A 19,936-nucleotide genomic window follows, 5' to 3' on the forward strand; every position below is an offset into this window, starting at 1 on the left:
AATGCTGCGATAAAACAGAAGGCGAGAACTCTAATGCGACGTTTGATTAAGGTAGCCCTTACTATTCAGAGATTAAGTAAGTAGATGCATACAGAAAGATTTATTTTAGGATCTGACTGATTAATTTGTCTATATTTCTATAGTATAGTTGCTTTATATCGTTCTAATTCTTTCCAATTTTTAGTGTATTTTCCCCATTCCTTTTTGTGTAATATATGTATGTTTATCCTATAAAATTTGTATGTATTTATATCCTTTATCTTTCTGGTACCTTGTTGTAAATTTTGCTGCATTTGTCACCCTCTTTTCACTTTCTCCTCTCATCTACTCAAAGGTTAACTGGAAGAGATCCCTCAAAGGGATAAGTTCGCCTTTGTACTTCTTACTAATTGTATGTTATTTTTAATGTAATTTTGTGCAATAAAGAGTTTACTACTACTACTACTACTACTACTACACTACGGTAACAATGAAATATAATTATGTACAGAAAAATAATTTAGTATCAATTACCTCATGTTGGCTGGTAGAATTGACTTTTGAGTGATGATTCTGAATGAAAAATACATATTTAATCCCGTTCATTTGGATTTGATTTGTAATGTTTTGCAGTAGTATTTTCCTTGCGTTGGTGTGGTGAAAAAAAATTGTTTTCTCTCGGTAGCAAAGTTTGTTTAAAACCCTCTTTCTTACCTTGATATCCCTGACCAACAAACAAATAGAGCGCCTTCTACAGGAGGCTTCTGAACGTCAAACTAAATCCGACTGCTGCGCTACATCTTGAACTTCAATCTTTCAAACTACTTGTGCAACCCCATCTGAAAGATTATTTCACCATATTTAAAAACATCTCAAAAACATATCACATTACGATATCTACTAAAATGTGTCACCGAGAGTGATTCTCAACAAATGATCAAATATGGCGTCCACCACAACTTACCATCACAACACTTATTACTATAAGTACACCTATACAAAAGCCGTGAAGAAAGCTGAACTCTCATCAACAGACGCAACAGTACCTACCTATTTTATAAGGAGTACGCCGTAGCAAGAAAATTGATAAATCGACAATATTCGAGTTTGTAATACTTAAAACTGTTTGATGTTAAGGAAAGTGTCTTCGACCGTGACGGTTCTTTAATCTGATGCGCTCTTTTGAAATGGAATTTTATTCTTGTTTCAAAGTCAACCAAATCAAAATAAATCTAAAAACATCTACTGTATGTAAATAAATGATTTCATAATATCTACTTTTGTATGTAAATATACTTTAACTGCTGATTATCTACCTCTACTTTTGCACGCGAGCTGTATCTATTTGTGACGATTTATAAAAAACGTACCATATGTTCTTAGTAGGGTGATTTCTAAGTGCATCCCTTCAGCAGTGACACGTTACCTTATTGACAATGACAACAAACAGACTGTACAGTACTGTATAGGTGTACTTATAGTGACAAAATGTTGGAATAATATACCTCCACCTCTCAAAAACTTAAACACAGTAAGTAGTTTTAAATTGCAGATTAAACAACGTCTTATAGCAATACAAAACACGCTACCTCCTGGTACTAGAGCCACGCCGTCATATCTAAAATAATGATATATTTATGCACCATATGTCTTATGTCTTTATTTATTTATTTAGTTTTACCTTTATTAATTATATTTACACTCATAATCTATCTTATAAGATCATATACTTCCTTCCATATTATTATTCTTTATTTTCTATTCAATTCTACTTACACCATAGGTACTAGCAATTATTCTGTCCAAATTCTAATACTTGTATGTAGTTTACTTACACTCATAGATACATATTTAACATAACTTTAAGCCATTTAGTTTCCGACTAACAGAAGCAAGGGATAATGTATCAAGGGTCTGCCTGAAAACCAGCGTTGTAGTTAATACACTGCAACATTATGCTGAGGCAAGCTCCTATTTAACACTCATGAATATTTCTCCCTTAGATGTGCAACTCAATTTCTTAGTTTTTAAGTGTAAATTTAAGATTTATCTGTAAAATGTGTTACACTATTTGTTATATAACTCTGTCATTTCATGTGATGTTGAATAAAATTGTTCTATGTCTATGTTCTATGTCTATGTCTACTATTTGCCACAAAGTTGTAAATTTATTTACCTACTAACAGGTTTACTATAGATCACTAACTTATTACAGGCTATAAATTGAATCGTAGATAGTAATAAACCCCAGAGAGCTAAGCAAAAAATCCTTTATCCGGTACTATATTTCTTAACCGACGAACGCTCAAATCGGAAGTCGTTTAGCACTCACGTTGAGTTAAATTGTCTAGAAAGTAGAAATCATGTTAACGCCTAAGTATGTCTACAAAATAACGGCAAAGAACTAGTCTGGTCTCTTTATACACAACTGTGTATGTTCTATTCAAAAGGACGGTATTTCTTTCCCAAAATTTTGCAAATGCCATCTTTGCCAATCAACTGGCATGGGAAGTTTAAAAGTAGTTAGGTATGAGTGTAATTTAAGTAAGTACCCAATTTAGATCAGCAGGTAGGTGTTTTCTACCGCTAGGACTTTATAGGTCATTACAGAATAACTTTTATTATCGGACTAATGTTGAAATTGCGAAAAAAATTTGGCTGTCTCATAGAAATCAGCGACATCACATCAGCCGGAATATATGATTTTTTTAAATATAAATTTTAATCCTTATAGTAAGAAAAAGTCTCTCACCGTCTTACCCGCACTCGTGTAACTATAGAGAACACAGGGCTTTGTCTACAATGTAACATGAAATTACTCGTCGCTATTCACCGGAATATCTACTTTCGTGCTAGTGTACCAACTTTACAAGCACTTTACAAGCTCGTAAGTTTTTAACTCCACTACTATCTGTACTTACAGAATAAATGAAAGCAAAGTGTCCAATTTTTACTAACAGCATTATTTTCGGCTCACATATTCGGCTAATACCTTGGTCGTGGTCTTACCACTAATCGCTGTCGAGTTGATAGGCGTATTGACTTTCATGATTGTATTATTTAGATATTAGGACGAATTCTTGGTTGGTTCTTTTTTTTTCAGTATTCAAAACCGGTTTACTATTTTAATAACTGAGCCTTCTGGTATTATTTAATTCAACCTATCTATCCTAAAAAAGCCGAGAAAAGTGGAGCTGTCTTGTGTCGGAGGCCAAGTCTCATTTTGGGTCGCTGAGCCAACGGAGTAAGTATCCTAAAATAATATCCACTGAATAGCGAAATGTTACAAACTGGTTCAAAAGCTAATGAGTAATTTAAGGTGACTGCACAGATGAATACGGCGTATTCATGACAAAAATTATCATAGCAAGAAAGCTTAATGAATAACATGTGTGGAAATTCATTTTAGAAATAACGTGTAGGTACCGAGGCACGCTTCTATTTTTTCACATAATAAACCAAAACCTTATAATAACCTACATGTATTTATTACTAATTTGAGTATTAAAATTGTGATATAAATTATAAAACGGTACTCAACCACAAAGACGAATGAATATTCTTGAGGTGAAATAGGTACAAAGGAGAAAGCTTGTATTTCGATACTCCAAAGTCAAAATGAGACGGTTGCCTCTTTTTATGTGTCCGCAATATAATCCATTTTATATATTTTAACTTTTTCACTTCTCATACTCAAAAAGTGCACCTTTATGTCGTGCGTAGACGACATAAAATCGCATTTTATGCTCTAGAGCATAAAAGTAATATTTTCTTCTAAGACTAAAGTAATCGGTCTCAACAGCCAAACAGTTAATAGTAGATTGTTAACCAAGGGTTGAAAGGCACCCATTTCTGTCGAGGTAGTTTGGCGCTCGAACGCAGTGAGAGCGCCAATAGTCTGAGACGGAAATGGTGCCTTTCACCCGAGTTAAACACTCTACTTTTCATATCGAATGCGAGGAAACCAAACAAGACAAGGCAATTTCGCAAAATCAGTAATTGAAGTACCCATTAGACCAACGGCCATGATTTTTTTCCTTAGGACTTACTTGCAATCGGAGACTTTACATGTGTGAAGATTAATAACCCCTAGCGAAAATCATTTAGATTGCAATATTTAGGAAAACACACATTTTTTAACAAACTGCAGTCATTTTAAAATGATTTGTTCATTATAGTATGAAAATCAGCGGGATTGCCTCTTACTTTTTAATTTTATACTTTTTCGTTCTAAAAGCCGCAACACACTACCGGACCGCACCGCGACCTTGGTGCGCCGCACCACATAATAACATAATAAAAGTATATTAAATAACAATTTAATTAATAATATAAGAACATTTTATGTTGTATTTTATTTTATTTCATGAATATAGTGCTAAATAACTTTAAAAACCAATTTAATATCGTACAAACGTTTAACTGTGGCTGTATAAGATTCTGCCTTTGCTCATTTACGCAAGTGTAAGGTTTAAAAAAATATATTTGGTGTATTCCTTTTGGTTCCCGCCTTATGAAATCGAGTAAATAGAAAATTCAACGAAAGAAATCAAGAATAATATGTTTTTAACAATTTACTTACATAATTTGTTATAAAACCAGGATCAACGTGGGATTAGTAAAATTAAACAATTACCAATTGTTCCAGGCGAGGAAATAAAGACTATTTTTCCATTTTGTTTCCACCCAGTTGTTCGTGGGACGGGGACGCAGAGGAGTACACCACTTTTCTGCGCTAGAGCATAAACGTATCACTTTCTGCGCACCTTTTAGAACAACAACGACCCACTTTCAGAGCATGAGATATGAAAAACATATTGCACAATTTTACTGAGCAATAAAATTGTGTAGATGACAAAACTTGTTATATTATTTTATTTTTGCTACAATTTATTAGAAATCCGTATTTTCTGTCATTAAATTTAGCAAATCACATAAAATAGGAGTCGATTATCGTTCAATAATGCTCCGAAATGTTTGACTTGGCAGAAAACCAAGCGTCTGAAACTATCACAGTTGTCATGTTGAAAATTAAAAAAAAAAAATAGTTAGTCGGCGGGAATTGGTTATGTATTATGTTCTTTCGCTTTACGACAATTTCGTGGTATAAATTGACGTGAAAAATATAATTTATTTTCCTCGCAATCGAAGTGAAAAGCAGAGTGTACAACAAGGGCATAAATGTCCATTTTTACCCTCGTCTACTATTTTGGTCTTCGCTTCGCTCAGACGAAAAAATTGCCTCGGGTAAAAATGGGTCTCTTTATGCCCTTGTTGTACAATCTACTATTGAGGTACTCAGGTACAGGTAGTACAAAGAGCAACACTCTTAACTGTACATGCATCGGTGGACCTTATTACAAAAAGCATAAGGTCCACCGATGGATAATTAACAGTGTGGCGGGCGATGGTACTCAAAGCTTGAGTATTTTGTATTCTCTCTATTAATTATATTTTTAGGGTTCCGTACCCAAAGGGTAAAACGGCACCCTATTACGAAGACTCCGCTGTCCGTCCGTCCGTCCGTCCGTCCGTCCGTCCGTCCGTCTGTCACCAGGCTGTATCTCACGAACCGTGATAGCTAGACAGTTGAAATTTTCACAAATGATGTATTTCTGTTGCCGCTATAACAACAAATACTAAAAACAGAATAAAATAAAGATTTAAGTGGGGCTCCCATACAACAAGTGTGATTTTTGACCGAAGTTAAGCAACGTTGGGCGGGGTCAGTACTTGGATGGGTGACCGTTTATTTTTTGCCGTTTTTTGCATTATGGTACGGAACCCTTCGTGCGCGAGTCCAACTCGCACTTGCCCGGTTTTTTTTTTAAACATGAAAGTTTTTTTTATAAAACGACATTTTCTCGAAAATAACGTTCGTCTCTCACTACTCCAGACTTTGATAAAAAAATGATAAAACTAAAACAGTCTGAGCAGACTTCACCGTAAGTAAGTATCTATGATTTCTGAGAAATGCATTGCTCGACGTAGACATCGATTCGCACTTATCAGCGACATATCCGGAGCATCAAATAATTTACGGTCTACTTCGTAGGTACGTACAAATACTGAAAGATTTTAAAGACGATTTTAACGTTGAGTATTGAGTACATTACTGTACTTTTAGGTAAATTCGAAAATGTATACGTCGTAATTTCATTCAATTTGACGTTTAAAATAAGTAACACACTGCGTGTGCTATCAACATCGTTGCAGACTTATCTTGGTCTAACTCTAGCTTAAGAGGGAAGCTAGAACGTGATCGTCCTTACAAAAAGAGAAAACGTTTTTCCACTTCTAAATATTTTCCATTCTCCATAATTTTTTAGTAAGTTATTGACACAAAAACTGACCCCAAGGCAGACCAATAAAGCGATGGCTTGATGTTGTGAAAGCAGATATGACCGTGAACGGGCTCACACGAGACGACGCCCAGGATCTCGCAAAGTGGAGGAAAGCAAGTAGGAAAGTGGACCCTGGCAAAAGCCGGTTTACTTACCTATAGGTTTTCCTTTTTTCAAAATTTGCCGTACAATTTTTTTTTCAATAAAGCGATACCTTTTAACCTAGAATATATTATGTTGAAGCGATTGACATCAAAATCAAAGTGATATGTTAAGATTTTGTAAGTGGAAAACGTTTTCTCCCGAAATGGAAGTTACTTTTGTCAGTAGCTATACTTCCCTCTTAAGTGTAGCTTTTCTTGTAGGTATGTGTTTGTGTGAAGTATGCACACGAGTATGCAGTATAAATTGTCCTGGCAGTGTGCAGATGTTAAGCGTAAGTAGATGTCAATCTCAAATAGTTTAATACATATGAAGTAATTTAATATGAGTAGGTAAGCTGTACACAATAACGTGCATGAGGGGCGTAAATGTAAGTTTTTTAGCTAGGAAATAAAATGTTTTAAACTCATCAGACCGGAAGCAGACAATAGGATGATCAGATAAACTAAGTCGCGACGTCATATTTTACTTAAATTGCTTTGTTTTTAAACTGATAGATAAAGAAGGGTGCCATTATCTTAGTCTGAGCGCAGTCTACATCGTTGGTATCTAATAGGTAGATTCATAAAAGCTGGCGTAAATCTGTGTTCCCAAAGTATTTTTAGCTCATTTTTGTAGAAAAATGCGATTTGAATTTTCTTTAATCGTCCTGAATAAAATTGTATCCATACATTTGGCCTTGTAAGGACTTTACGACATGAAAGGCCAACTTTTGGTAAAGTATCAGATCAGTTACCGTAGAACAATCACGCGTAAAGTTAAAAACACCGCAAAGCTCTACAGTTATCTAGTAAGTTGGCTTTAAAGTTTAATCCGCGAGTACCTATTTATAGCGTATAGCGTAGCCAAACACCAACGTATATTATATTCTATACTAACCCAAACTTGTGGATATTTAATGTTCCCACGCCGGTCGTTAATTATCAGGAAACAGAGATACATGTGAATCGAACTCACCTATGATACTCTTGTAGGTATTTCACTCTCGAATTAATACGGAAATTCCAACGTGAGATAAATATGGGAAATTATTATTATTTTGAAAGGTGGTGCAGTCAAAGCTTAAGTAATTAGTAACGATTGAGCCTTAAAATACAAAGTATAGCAAAAATGCTGGTGAGCCGTTGTGTGAGTGTAACAAATATACTGAATGTAACATTGGCCTCTAGGTATTGTATTTTAAAAAATAATGTAGGGAAAAAATATTTAACGCAATAAAAATAAAATTTTCACCACACCAGCTCTAAATGGCTATTTATTTTTGAAAAACTGGGTGCGTAACTAACATGCCAATCGTTTACGCTTCGAAGCGAACGACACGAAAGGAACAGTGATAGAGACGACACACAAAGCGTTTCGTTGTCTTAGCGCAAGCGATTGTCACCTTGGTTAGGCACCCTGATGGTGAAGTTGTATTTTAACCACAAGAGTGCCAAAGTAAGTTGACGCACATTTTTAATTGTTACTTTTTTCCTTTGTTGCAGCCGTTCCAGTCGTTCATACTACCATCATGGCGGCAGGCGATATGGACACTGATCTTCGCCTTCATGGTGGTGGCGGCTACTATCGGCAACCTCGTCGTCATCTGGGTCGTGCTGGCCAACAAGAGGATGAGGAGCGTCACGCATTACTTCCTAGGCAAGTACTTAATAAATAATCACCCATCTAAAAGGATTACGCCATTCTGCACAAGAAGGCCGAAGGGGAAAAAACTAGGGTTCCAGCCACCTCACACAGCCACCGTGCCAAAGCATAGGGCTCTTTCCCATCACGGAACAGGAGTTCCGGACATTTGGGAGGCGTGCGCGGAGCCGTAGCGAGCGGTTGCAACCTTAGCCCGTGTCATGGGACGCACGCAGAAGCAACACCCATCAGGATGTAAGGACTATTGAGAGTTGGTGGAATCTAAAATGAAACAGGCTATTGGGTGAAAGCGATGGAGTAAATACTGGACTGCAGTTTTCTAATCTCAAACTTCTTCAACTTCAAAACAGCAGCTATAAATAGTGAATCCAATGAGGTTTCGTTATTTTATCATCAATTATTATGGTGGAGAAGGATGGAGGTCGATATCCATCAATTAGATTAGCTCGTTGTCATCATAATATTGCATTGTCACCGATTTTATAAATTGAGATCAACCGAACGTCAAACAGTGGTTCTAATGGGTCTAGTGGTTGTACCTACATGTATTCAGCCTATTTGTATGCCGCCCGAAATGTACCCTCATATCTTTCAGCAAGGATACTCTCAAAAATAGTTTTGTTTTTCATAATCAGTAGTGCGTCTGACCGCTAGACTCGAGAATCGTTGGTTAAGGTGAAATCAGACGGTTCATTTTGTGTTCATTTTCGTGTTTCATTATTCATCTTTCACTCAAAGTGACACGTGCGAACACAAAATGAACCAAAAGTGAAAAATGAATTCATTAGTGAAATGATCCAACAGTGTTGGATATTTTCATTCAGCATATTTTACTCGCACTCCGAATGAACAAAAAATTAACAATGTGAACATGGAGTGATTGTTCATTCCGGTTTTGCATTATTTTCTTGAATCCTGTGGGTAGTAGGTAGTACCTAGACTTCTTGGAAAAAGCAGGATATGGTATTTGTAGGTACCTACCCTAAAAATATTCCAGAGTTCCAAAACAATCGCTAGTAGTAAGGTAGCGCAGTAAAATTTGAAGGTTTATTCGGCTAGGTACATATACTGCGGCGGTAGCACGGTCGCATTTTTATCGCTTGTTACCATGCCTGTCACGTTCTAACAAGTGGGTAAGTGCGAAAGTGACGAGCAGAGTGACAGGCGATAAAAATGGAACCATGCTGCCACCGCTGATGCTACTAATAGTAGTACGTATGTAGTTCTTCAAAATTACTTAAATTCATCCGCAATTGATTGCGATACAATTCAGGATGTTCAATGGCTATCTATTAGTTTCCCCAATATATTCAAAGCTCGCACCCACCACCGTCGACGTTTTCTTTGCGTTTTGCTTGTTAAAATCTTTATTAAATGATTACAAATCAAAATTAATCCAAGACGCACCACTTCATTGAAAGAAAATGAAAAGTGTGACACCTTAGCACCAGCACCGTGTGAACATGCAATGAAAGAAAAATGAATCATTCACTCAAGTGAACATTCATTCGAGTGAACCGTCTGATCCCACCTTTAGAGGACTATTACGTTCCCAAATTGGTCTTCTAAGGCCCGCTCTTGACACTTAATCCTAAACGTTCGCGGGATAATTCCAGTGGAAAAAATACAGCAAGGACATCCCCAGCCAACGATCACATTATTTTTAGAGGTACGCCAAGGAAAACAGTTTGTGTTGCGAATTTAGATGAACTTGAGTGAGGTAAGCCTTCTGTGGTCCCAAGGGGGATCTAAATCTTAGAATTTAATGGACGGAAGGCTGACTAATGGCTCTGTTCATATTAGTGTAAACAGTAGGTAGGGAATGCAACACTGCAATAGTTATTTGAGCGCCAGACCAGATATTTTATTTATTATACAGGTTGTCCCAAAAATACGCTGACAAAATATGTAGCATTTTGCATGCCTTAGGGCATATACAAAGTTTCGGGCTGTCAAAACAAGCTGGGTAATACAATATCATTATTTAAAGGACTGTTGGTGAAATTCTTCTGACGAAAGTTGCCGTCGAATTTTGCCTTTATGCTATGATTTTAACTTTATGTGACGTGACACATGGCCTCTAGAGAATTGCACGGCAATTTTTTAATTTACTAAGTGAGTGTCAACATTCATTTCACAGTTGTGTCTCCAGGAAATTTGCACGTCATATTTCTATAATATTTGTAGGAGCAACAGCTTATATTTATTTGTTATTGTTATTCCTAATAGAAATGTAAGGATAACAAACATAATTAATATAAAGTAACAGTAGAGGCACTGTATAATTGTATGGAAATAATCGTGGTCGTTATTTATGTACTAAATTTCTAAGAATTCATAATATTTAATGAAATAGACACCACATAATTTATGCTTTTTAAATTAAATATTAAAATCTTATAGTTTCTCACGACGATAGTCAAAAATTTAATTTTAAACACGTTAACTTTTTTAGTCAGAAGGATAAAGTTTTCTGGAAATTTGCCAAAGTCATGTTGGCAACACAGTCTGTATTAATTAGACACTTATTTAAGCCTATCTTATAAATCTACTGTAGGTAATCTTATTTGTACGCCTGAACAGTAAACTACTAAGTAAATCTGTGGTACGAGAAAGTGTACATACCTACATGAAATAAATGTGAACAATATATACTTAATTTAAACTGCAAAACGTAATCCAAGACCAAAAAAGTAAGACAATGTTGCCACTGCAATAATTTGTTTATAAAATAGTAAATTCCTTTTGATAAATAATCACGCTAAGATAAATTATTTATTAGTAATTTTACACCTACGATTTAAAAAAGTGCTTTTATTTATTTATTTTTACAGACATACAAGACGCGTTAGTAAAAAGTGGCAACATTTTCTTACTTTTTTTGGTCTGAATTACGTTTTGCAGTATAGGCATTTATGGGCTACTATAATTTCTAGCAATGAATATGTTTTCGTTTAATCTTTGGATAGTTTATAATGTTTATATCAAACCCCACAAAAGGGTAGTGTAGGGTTGAGGCAGAAACAGTGGCTCAACGCAAACAGTGGTTCTGACGCCCAAATCGCTATACACTGTAGCACCTTTACGTGTTAGTTAAAATAACCATTGCTCGTCCAATTGAATTTGGTCAATTACTGAATGTTTGTGCTGTATTAGCAGGGAAGCAAATAGCCTCTCTCATGTTGGAATTAGGTTGAATGAGCCACTGTACCTGGTTATTGTTTTCCGAACCACTGTTCCCTACTACATCCGAGTCCATTCAGCTGCAATGGAGTTATGAGAAAGGAAGACGGTAACGTCACAGATAATCCACCTCATTAGAACGAGTTTTTGTCGTTTTTAGGGTTCCGTACCCAAAGGGTAAAACGGGACCCTATTACTAAGGCTCCGCTGTCCTTCCGTCCGTCCGTCTGTCACCAGGCTGTATCTCACGAACCGTGATAGCTAGACAGTTGAAATTTTCACAGATGATGTATTTCTGTTGCCGCTATAACAACAAATACTAAAACGTACGGAACCCGCGGTGGGCGAGTCCGACTCGCACCGGTCCGGTTTTTTAACCCTTTATAAGGCACAAGGGAGTCAGGAATTTTGCAAAATTGAACCCTATCACATTGAAATAAAGTTCAAAATCAGGTGGGAAATATATTTATAAAGGCTTAAGTAATTGATATATGGATAAACGGGTATTATGTTGTTTTTCTATGTAGGTTTTCCCGTAAATTTGATTTCGGGTTATCAAATACCACTGCGCTACCAGCTACCACATATATACAAAAACAACGCGCAAACATAATAAATTAAAAAAAAAAAAAAACGCGCAAACAGACAGCGATTGTAATTTTTTTATTGAGTAGAGTTTATTGGTTTATTTTGAATGTATCCTAAATCTTAAGTCTTCAGAAGTTAAAAATATATTAAAGCTATAGGTAAAATAGTGAAAATATCTCAGCCGAGTACGGCCCAGTAATGCGGTAATAGATTTTCAAGCCCTAACATTGGTGTTGGTAACGTAACGTAAGGTTGATGTTAGAACCAAAGAATGAAAAATACATTTATTTACATAAAATATATATACAGTGTTACCTACCTAATTACTACTAAACTAAATGAATAACTAGCTTAAATCTAAAATAGGCCCCCGAGGCATTGTACCAAGGATGCTGGCGGCATTTCCTCGCCGTATCGCAATGCTGATACGTTGTGTGAGGAAGCCGCCATCTCTTCGGTCACCAGGCCGCGTAGCCAAGATGCCAATCGCTTACGCTCCGTAGCGATCGAAACGCAACTGTCACTGTCACACTAATATGGAAGAGTGATAGAGAGACATAATGCTTTTCGTTGTCGAAGTGATAGCGATTGTAACCTTGGCTAGACAGGCTGTTACGTCAACCAGACAAACAGCTTGTGCGCGCTGGGACCCTGTGGACCTAGAATTAAATTCAAACTTATTTCACAGTGAACCTGTCAGTGGCCGACGCGATGGTGTCCACCCTGAACGTGACCTTCAACTTCACGTACATGCTGCACTCTGATTGGCCATTCGGCGACTTCTACTGCAAATTCTGCCAGTTCATCGCCGTGCTCAGCATATCTGCCTCCGTGTTCACATTAATGGCGATCAGTATAGACAGGTAAATAAACTTAATTATATTCTTTACTTATTTTACTTCTTAAATAAGGTCATTCACCAAAATTAAACTTTCGTGAGTTATTTTAAACCATATTTTAAACTGTTTAGACGACAACGGTTTCACTCACTTGTATTTTTTGTCGCCATTGGCGACATGTTTCGGGCTCGTCGGGGGTCCTTCCTCAGGCTCGAGTGCTCGCGGCGGCTGCACTCGGCGTTGTTGTCTAAACAGTTTAAGGTCATTCGCTGTCAAACAACAGCCAACCTGCAGAACTTACGACTCCCTAGTGTTTCATTAAGCAAGAAAAAAACAGTCCGTACCTATCCTGCTATTATTAACGGACATCTTTGAGTCTAAGGATTAAACGCCGTGACCTAAATAAACACAAACCCCCTTATTTATAAACGCGCTACAAAGCTCAATTAGCTAATCATCGTTAGTCCTTATCTGTCACTTTGACTTATGTATTTGTAAGAAAGGGATAAAACATAATTTAACTAATCAGGCCCGTAAAGTTTTATGAATAAGCGGGAAAGGATTTTAACCATGCATTCCAGAAGTCATAAGAAGCAAAAAATAATACGATCCTTTTTTGTTCAATTCCCATCGATTTTTTTAGCGATAGTAAAAATTGAATACTCGTACTCAGTCACATAAAATGAAAAAAAAGCATTACCTTTCTCTGAAACAGGGCCCAATGAAGAAAAAATTATGAGATAACGTCTGTGCGAAAAGAGAAGAGTCGTGAAATCTATTGGGCCCCATACATTCCACGACTCTTCTCTTTCCGCACAGACTCTAGTATTGTCTTTAAATATGACCACAAATACACAGTTAAAGCCTTCAGGCTCCTGGTCTCGGTGTAAATTTATAACAGTAACTTTTTTAGAGACAAAAAATGTAAATGAATGTCGAAAAATTCCTCCCAGAGGACATTTTCGCCACTTTTAAGGAATGTCATTTAATCAGTTTTATTGAACCGTAAATCAACGACTTTACATTTCCACCCGCTGTTCGCTATTAATTAAAACTTTCTGCGGAGAAATGACTAATTACGAGGACTGGGAAGAGGACAAAAACGGCCTTATTATATATGAAGGAGCAAAGGAAAGTACCTGTTTTATCAAAATTTCTAGGCCTGCTTGAAATACAGGCGAATCTTTGTATAACTTGATTGCCGTGAAGTCGAATACGAATTTTGGTTATTTTCTTCGGAATTTAATACAACTTTATAACGAAGACTGTGAAGAAATAGTATTCGTTGCAGCTTCAGATTTTCTTTTAACTTTTACAACAGAATGAAATGAAATATGAAAGATAATATAACTAAATTTCGAAAAAAAAATCTGCAGTTGCAACGGATAGTTACCTATTTCTTCACGGTTTTCGTTATTAAAGTCGTAATACATAATTCCCGAATAAAATAACCAACACGCCTGAAAATCCTATTAGATATTTAATATTATTTGTACTGTGAAAGTGATTATGCTTAAACGTTTAGAGATTTATTTCTTTATCAAGCAAGAACAGCTGCAATTAGATGAAATTTGGGACCTTTTTAACCTGAAATAAGGCCTATATTTTTCCCGGAATATCCCTTAACCTTGTATCTAACTGTCCGCGTACTTGTAAATACAAACATAAATTAAATTTTACTTCTGAACTCTTATACGTAAATAAAAGAAAGTTCCAAATTCGAAAGCGCAAAAATCGGCTTGGGTATTACAAGGATAAGGGGTTGTAATGGAGGTTTAAACTTTAAATTAAACAGGTGAGCAATAAGGGGCTTCTAAATACAGCGACGGTGTGTTAACCGCCTGACTTTTAATGCGGATGAAGTCACGGAAAGACGCTAGTACAGCATTTCCCAAACTAGAGCGAAATTTGAGTGGGCCCTGAAACATAAGACGACAAGCCGACCGATCGGGTTAACAGCCTAACTAGACTAATACTAATATTTCATGCTCCTTATTTAAGAGGGTCAAGAGGTCGGTCCCGGCAGTTTTTGCTAAGTGGGTCGGAGCCCAGTCAACTTTGGAAACCACTGCGCTAGTAGATAAAAGCTGCTCAGCCAACATTTTAGTTCCGTTTATCCACAGCAAAAATAAATAACCTAATCGTATTTTATCCTTTGCTACCCCTTTTCCTTCCTCTGATTAAAATTCAGAGAATCCGTCCTGAAAGCGATTTTAAATTTATTATAAACAGATTAAAAAAAGAAAAGCAAGAAAGTCCAGTGGAATTACTTTCGTATTTCGTTTCTTTCTTTGAATTGTAACAGATTCCAAGGGGAATTTTCCCAATGAATGTTTGGCGAGACTTTGATTAACGTTGGGTTTGGGTTCTAAATGATTTAAAGATATCAAACTTTTTTTTTATCTGAATAAAATCCTTTGTTACGAATTTTTATATAGACCAATTAATCATTTCACGAGAAATTTACTGATTTACATCGTAACTTAGTTTAATAGATAGTTTATGACTTGTACGTAGGAACAACACACTGTTTCAGAAAGTAAATACATATTAGGAAAACCGTAAAATTATATAATGTAGGCTACATAGACTTAAATAATCATATTAAATTTAAGTTATCAACTAAAAGGCCCGGGCCGTTAAAAGTTAAATTTACGATTATAAGTAAACGTTGACCTACAATAAATATCAATTTTTTGGCCATCATACAAGAAAACCTCTATAAAAATATACCTAAAACACGTCTTTTGTTTTAAGCCAGTCGTAAAAAGCTATGAAAACTCGCACTTGGCAGTTACGCGTGCACTTACGCGTAATGAATGTAGGGACATGTACCGTTCTCACAGAGCCATGTTTGAATAAAATGTACATTATTTACCTAACAATTGTTTTCCTGAGTTTGTCTTGTTAATATCTTATTTTTTTAATTAATCACGGAACATTATTAACCAAAAAACATACCATCAGATCCACAACGCAGAAAAAATAAGAATAGTCAATTCAGAAAATAAAACCTAAAACCCTTCCAACATTTCTTCGGTCTCAATGACGGTGCAGCCCTACCTAACCCTCCACTCTGCATCTGCACTAGCGGCATGTTTTTGATGAAACTTTATTGTACACTATTGTACAAAATACATGATATACTTTTATTTTCTAAAATAGTTAATTCAGTAATATTGGAACTTAATAATAAAATACATTCAACAGATACGTGGCTATCATCAGCCCACTCCGCCCACGACTGGGCAAGCGGGCCACGCTGGGCATAGCTGCTGCCATCTGGGCGGGCAGTTCTCTCATCAGCAGTCCCAACCTTGTGTACTTCACCACCGACACGGTTGACTTACCGGATGGGACTAGAAGGTAAAACGATTGGGACCTTATTACCGGGTACATAGAGTTTATTCCATTTAAGCAGGCAGCACTCATCAGCTGTTCCCACCTCGTATACTTTCCCACCGACTTGGTTGATCGGCCGGACAACACTAGATGGTAGACCAATCACGACTTTAATATCTGCAACATAGAATTTATTATAGAGGGCTATGCTGGGCATCGCTCCTGAGATCTAGGTAGGCAGTTTTCTCATCTGAAGGTAGACCAATTACGACTTTAATATCTGATACATAGAGTTCATTATAGCGGGTCTCGCTGGACATCGCTGCTGCCATCTGGGCGGGCAGTTCTCTCATCAGCAGTCCCAACCTTGTGTACTTCACCACCGACACGGTTGACTTACCGGATGGGACTAGAAGGTAAACGGATTGCGACTTTATTATCTGGTACATAGAGTTCACACTGGGCTTGGCAGCAGCCACATAGGCAGTTCTCTTACCAGTAGCCCAAACCACGTGAACTTCTCAACCTACAAACCTCCTTCCGATAAACTATTCACGTGCCTAAGGTAGATACCCTTTTAAGTTAGTACAATTAAATGCTGTACTACAACTATTCGTCAGGTCGACAGGTCTGCTTGCAGTATTCTCTTCAGCCGCATGATAAATGGCATCAAATCTTTTATCAAATTTATATCATTAACCATTAGTTTAATTTAAAGTATGAAATACCGATTAAACCTTATTGTCATGTTATACATTTCACAGACGCGTATGCTTCGCGAAATGGCCAGACTACAACATAGCTCCTGTTTCACTGTATGACTACTAGTAAGTATATTTTACATAAATGGTCAATATAACCTATTGGCAAATTCAGCTTGCCTTAACCACTCAACAACACAACAGCATGTACTTAAAGGTCATCATACTGAAAGTTCATACAGGATGTAACAAAACTAGTGGGGATCCGTTTAAGGGTATATTCGGTATCGTATTCTGATTAGTGATTGGGAACGAGTAGAAGAAAAATTTTTTTACCGCAAAAAAAAATCTATAGCTAGAGAAAATTTTTCGCTTCAAAAAATTTTTTTGTCAACTTTTTCCTAATCAGAACATGATACCAAATATGCCCATAAACGGATCCCCATTATTTTTGTTACATAATATCCTGTATAACCTCGAAAACTGTAGGAAATATGTAATATTTTCTTAACCTTTTATGACAATGCGTACAAATTTTCAGTCAGGCACTTTTTGTATCAAAATTTGGGCCCTCAGTGACTGACATAAATTCTGCTTAGCAAAGCACCTAAACTTAATAGCACTATAAATCAGAAAGGATACTAGACACATTTTTCGCTTAGAATATACGAGTAGACTCCTACAGTCAAAAAGCTGCATGAAAATAAAATAGACCACATTTTCTTACTTTTGACTTGGTCACTCATTGTTGTCGATATGAAATTAATATCACATTTTACGTAGATGTAATTAATATATTTGGTATAAAATGTAAATTTTCTGCTACCTACAATAACGTGGACCATAATCCCTCATATAGAACTCGCTCGACACGCGTAGTCAAATTACTAAAGTTTCGTGGCTAAAATGTAATGTAATGTTATGTGTAAGTTTGTTTTTGTTCCTGTTTTTGATCTGTATATTTTTCCCATAAATAAACTATTACAATTCCTATAAAGTTGTCGCTTTTTGACAGTTACAACGTAGCGTACATGATCCTGACGTACTTCGTGCCGATCATATCCATGATGTACACGTACGCGCGCGTTGGCATCGAGCTGTGGGGCTCCAAGTCCATCGGCGAGTGCACACAAGCGCAGCTCGAGAGCGTCAAGAGCAAACGACGGGTTTGTATCTTCAGAAATATAGTTTTATCAAGCAGAAACGTCTGCGAACGATGCTATTAAGCGTACAATAAACTTAAAAGTGGAATAAATACTGTTGTATGGGCTGCTAGTGTCACATACATCAATTATATTCTGTTGGTTGCTTGGCATAATGATAACTCACAATATTGCCTAAAATAAACACTTTATTGATACGAAAATACTAACTATAAAAGCGCGATATTATGAATGATAGTGCTAATGAGGACACGCGTGATAGGTTCTAATGTTGAACGTGTACTGACTCGTATTTTATTGCTTTACGCAATTGTAAGTAAGAGCCTGACCCTCTAGAGTAGAGACCCTGTTTTATTTATACTCCAAGAAAAAAGAAACTAAAGAAAAGGCCTTCACCCGTGTTCAATTTCAATCCATAAAAGGAATAAACGAGTACCTACACGTCCAACTGTCCATGTCCTAACGACCCGAGACCTAACGGTCGCATAAATATCCGCAAAAGTGACCCAAGTGGGGCATAACGCACTTAGACACATTTATTTCCCTTTCGCTTTCGTGACATGCATTTTTAATTTCAGCTTACGTTGTCGTTTTATCAACACAAATGTATGTTTGGCAGTTCATTTACTTGGTCGTATTTTTATCGCCTGTCAGCCTGTCACGTTCTAACAAGTAAGTGCGAAAGTGACGCATTATACGACAGGCGACAAAAACGCGACCATCTACCGCCGCTCTGAAGTTCGTCTAAGCTGACTCTACACCGACTTTAACAGAACAAAGTGAGGATATGTCACTATACCTACACATCCTATTTTAATAGAACTTTGAAAATTATTATACGTATGGTCTTTTATTTTATCTTGACTAGCTTTAGACTAGTGAATATTTCCCATACTTGACGAAGAAAACTCTATAGAACAGTTTTTGCTTATCCCTTCAAATTGTACAGCTTCAATCATTTTTATTTTAGAGTGACTGGAATTATAACTTTCAGTCAAATGATTAAATTTCAAATCGAGTTAGCCAGGTCAAGACAAAATGAAACAGCCACAGGTTGTTATTTATTACGAAAGTCGCCATTATGAAGTCCGCGTACTGAATATCGTATCACATATTAGCAGGGGTGCGAAACTCGTGACTTCGGCCAAACTCGGCTCCGCTCGGCTCAGCATTGCTCCGAGCAATTATTAGGGTTGACACAACTTGACGTCCCTTTGCGTGCACGACCACAGATAAGATAATGGCTTGAATTTTGACAACCCTAAATAGCCGAAAGGGATAGTGCCATATATTAGAAAGCGACAGCATGATTCGACCCTGAACCGCTGTCAAACTTCGGTTTTGTAGGAAGTTTCCTTTCTGTACGGCAGTACTATTATTTATTCTGTGATATTACCTACATGTAACTGCGACCGAGCACCCGCCACTTTTTCGGGTAAACTAAGTTATCCTCACTAAAATACTATATACGACGTGCCTATTTAATTTGCGTCCTTTGCGTTTTAGGACCGCTTTTGATGAAGGTAGCCGTTTTGTGTGTAATTTATAGCAAATTTTAATACTTTGGTGTGATTTAGTTTTGGTTTATTGTTTTTAGTCGGGTATAGGCTAGCAAAATGGTGTTTGACGAGGGTCGCTAGATTCGTAAAAGATTGCTACGATTATTTATCGACAGTGAGTCTAGACGGAATACAAAAGATATGTTTTTGCTTTAAAAGATTATTTAAAAGGCTTATTATTAACCGGGCAACTAAAATATTAAACAGGAACTTTCACTGGGCATATAATAATATAATTTGGCTGTGCATTAATGTTTTAGCGCCAATAAATTTATATTAGCCTCAAATTTAAGCATCATATTATTAGAAAACTGGCAGCAAAATCAAGCCACCCAAAAATATTATAGGGAACTTGAATTGATAGGTTGGCGTCTAAAATAATAAGTTGGCAACTAATATTGTAAAGCGATCATAAAATTTGGTTGTGTATAT

General features: G+C 36.5%; 1 protein-coding gene across 1 annotated transcript in view; it reads left to right on the plus strand.

The window, feature by feature from the left end:
- The window catches only part of LOC134792470 (tachykinin-like peptides receptor 99D), a 35,736-nt gene that overhangs the window by 5,828 nt on the left and 9,972 nt on the right, over positions 1-19,936 (plus strand). The window contains exons 3-7 of the mRNA XM_063763753.1: positions 7,970-8,123; positions 12,589-12,763; positions 15,950-16,105; positions 16,846-16,908; positions 17,798-17,948. Of these exons, the coding sequence (XP_063619823.1) occupies positions 7,970-8,123; positions 12,589-12,763; positions 15,950-16,105; positions 16,846-16,908; positions 17,798-17,948 (699 nt within the window). The remainder of the gene's footprint in view (positions 1-7,969; positions 8,124-12,588; positions 12,764-15,949; positions 16,106-16,845; positions 16,909-17,797; positions 17,949-19,936) is intronic.

Source organism: Cydia splendana, chromosome 7, assembly GCF_910591565.1.
Source record: "Cydia splendana chromosome 7, ilCydSple1.2, whole genome shotgun sequence".
Classification (NCBI taxonomy): Eukaryota; Metazoa; Arthropoda; class Insecta; order Lepidoptera; family Tortricidae; genus Cydia; species Cydia splendana.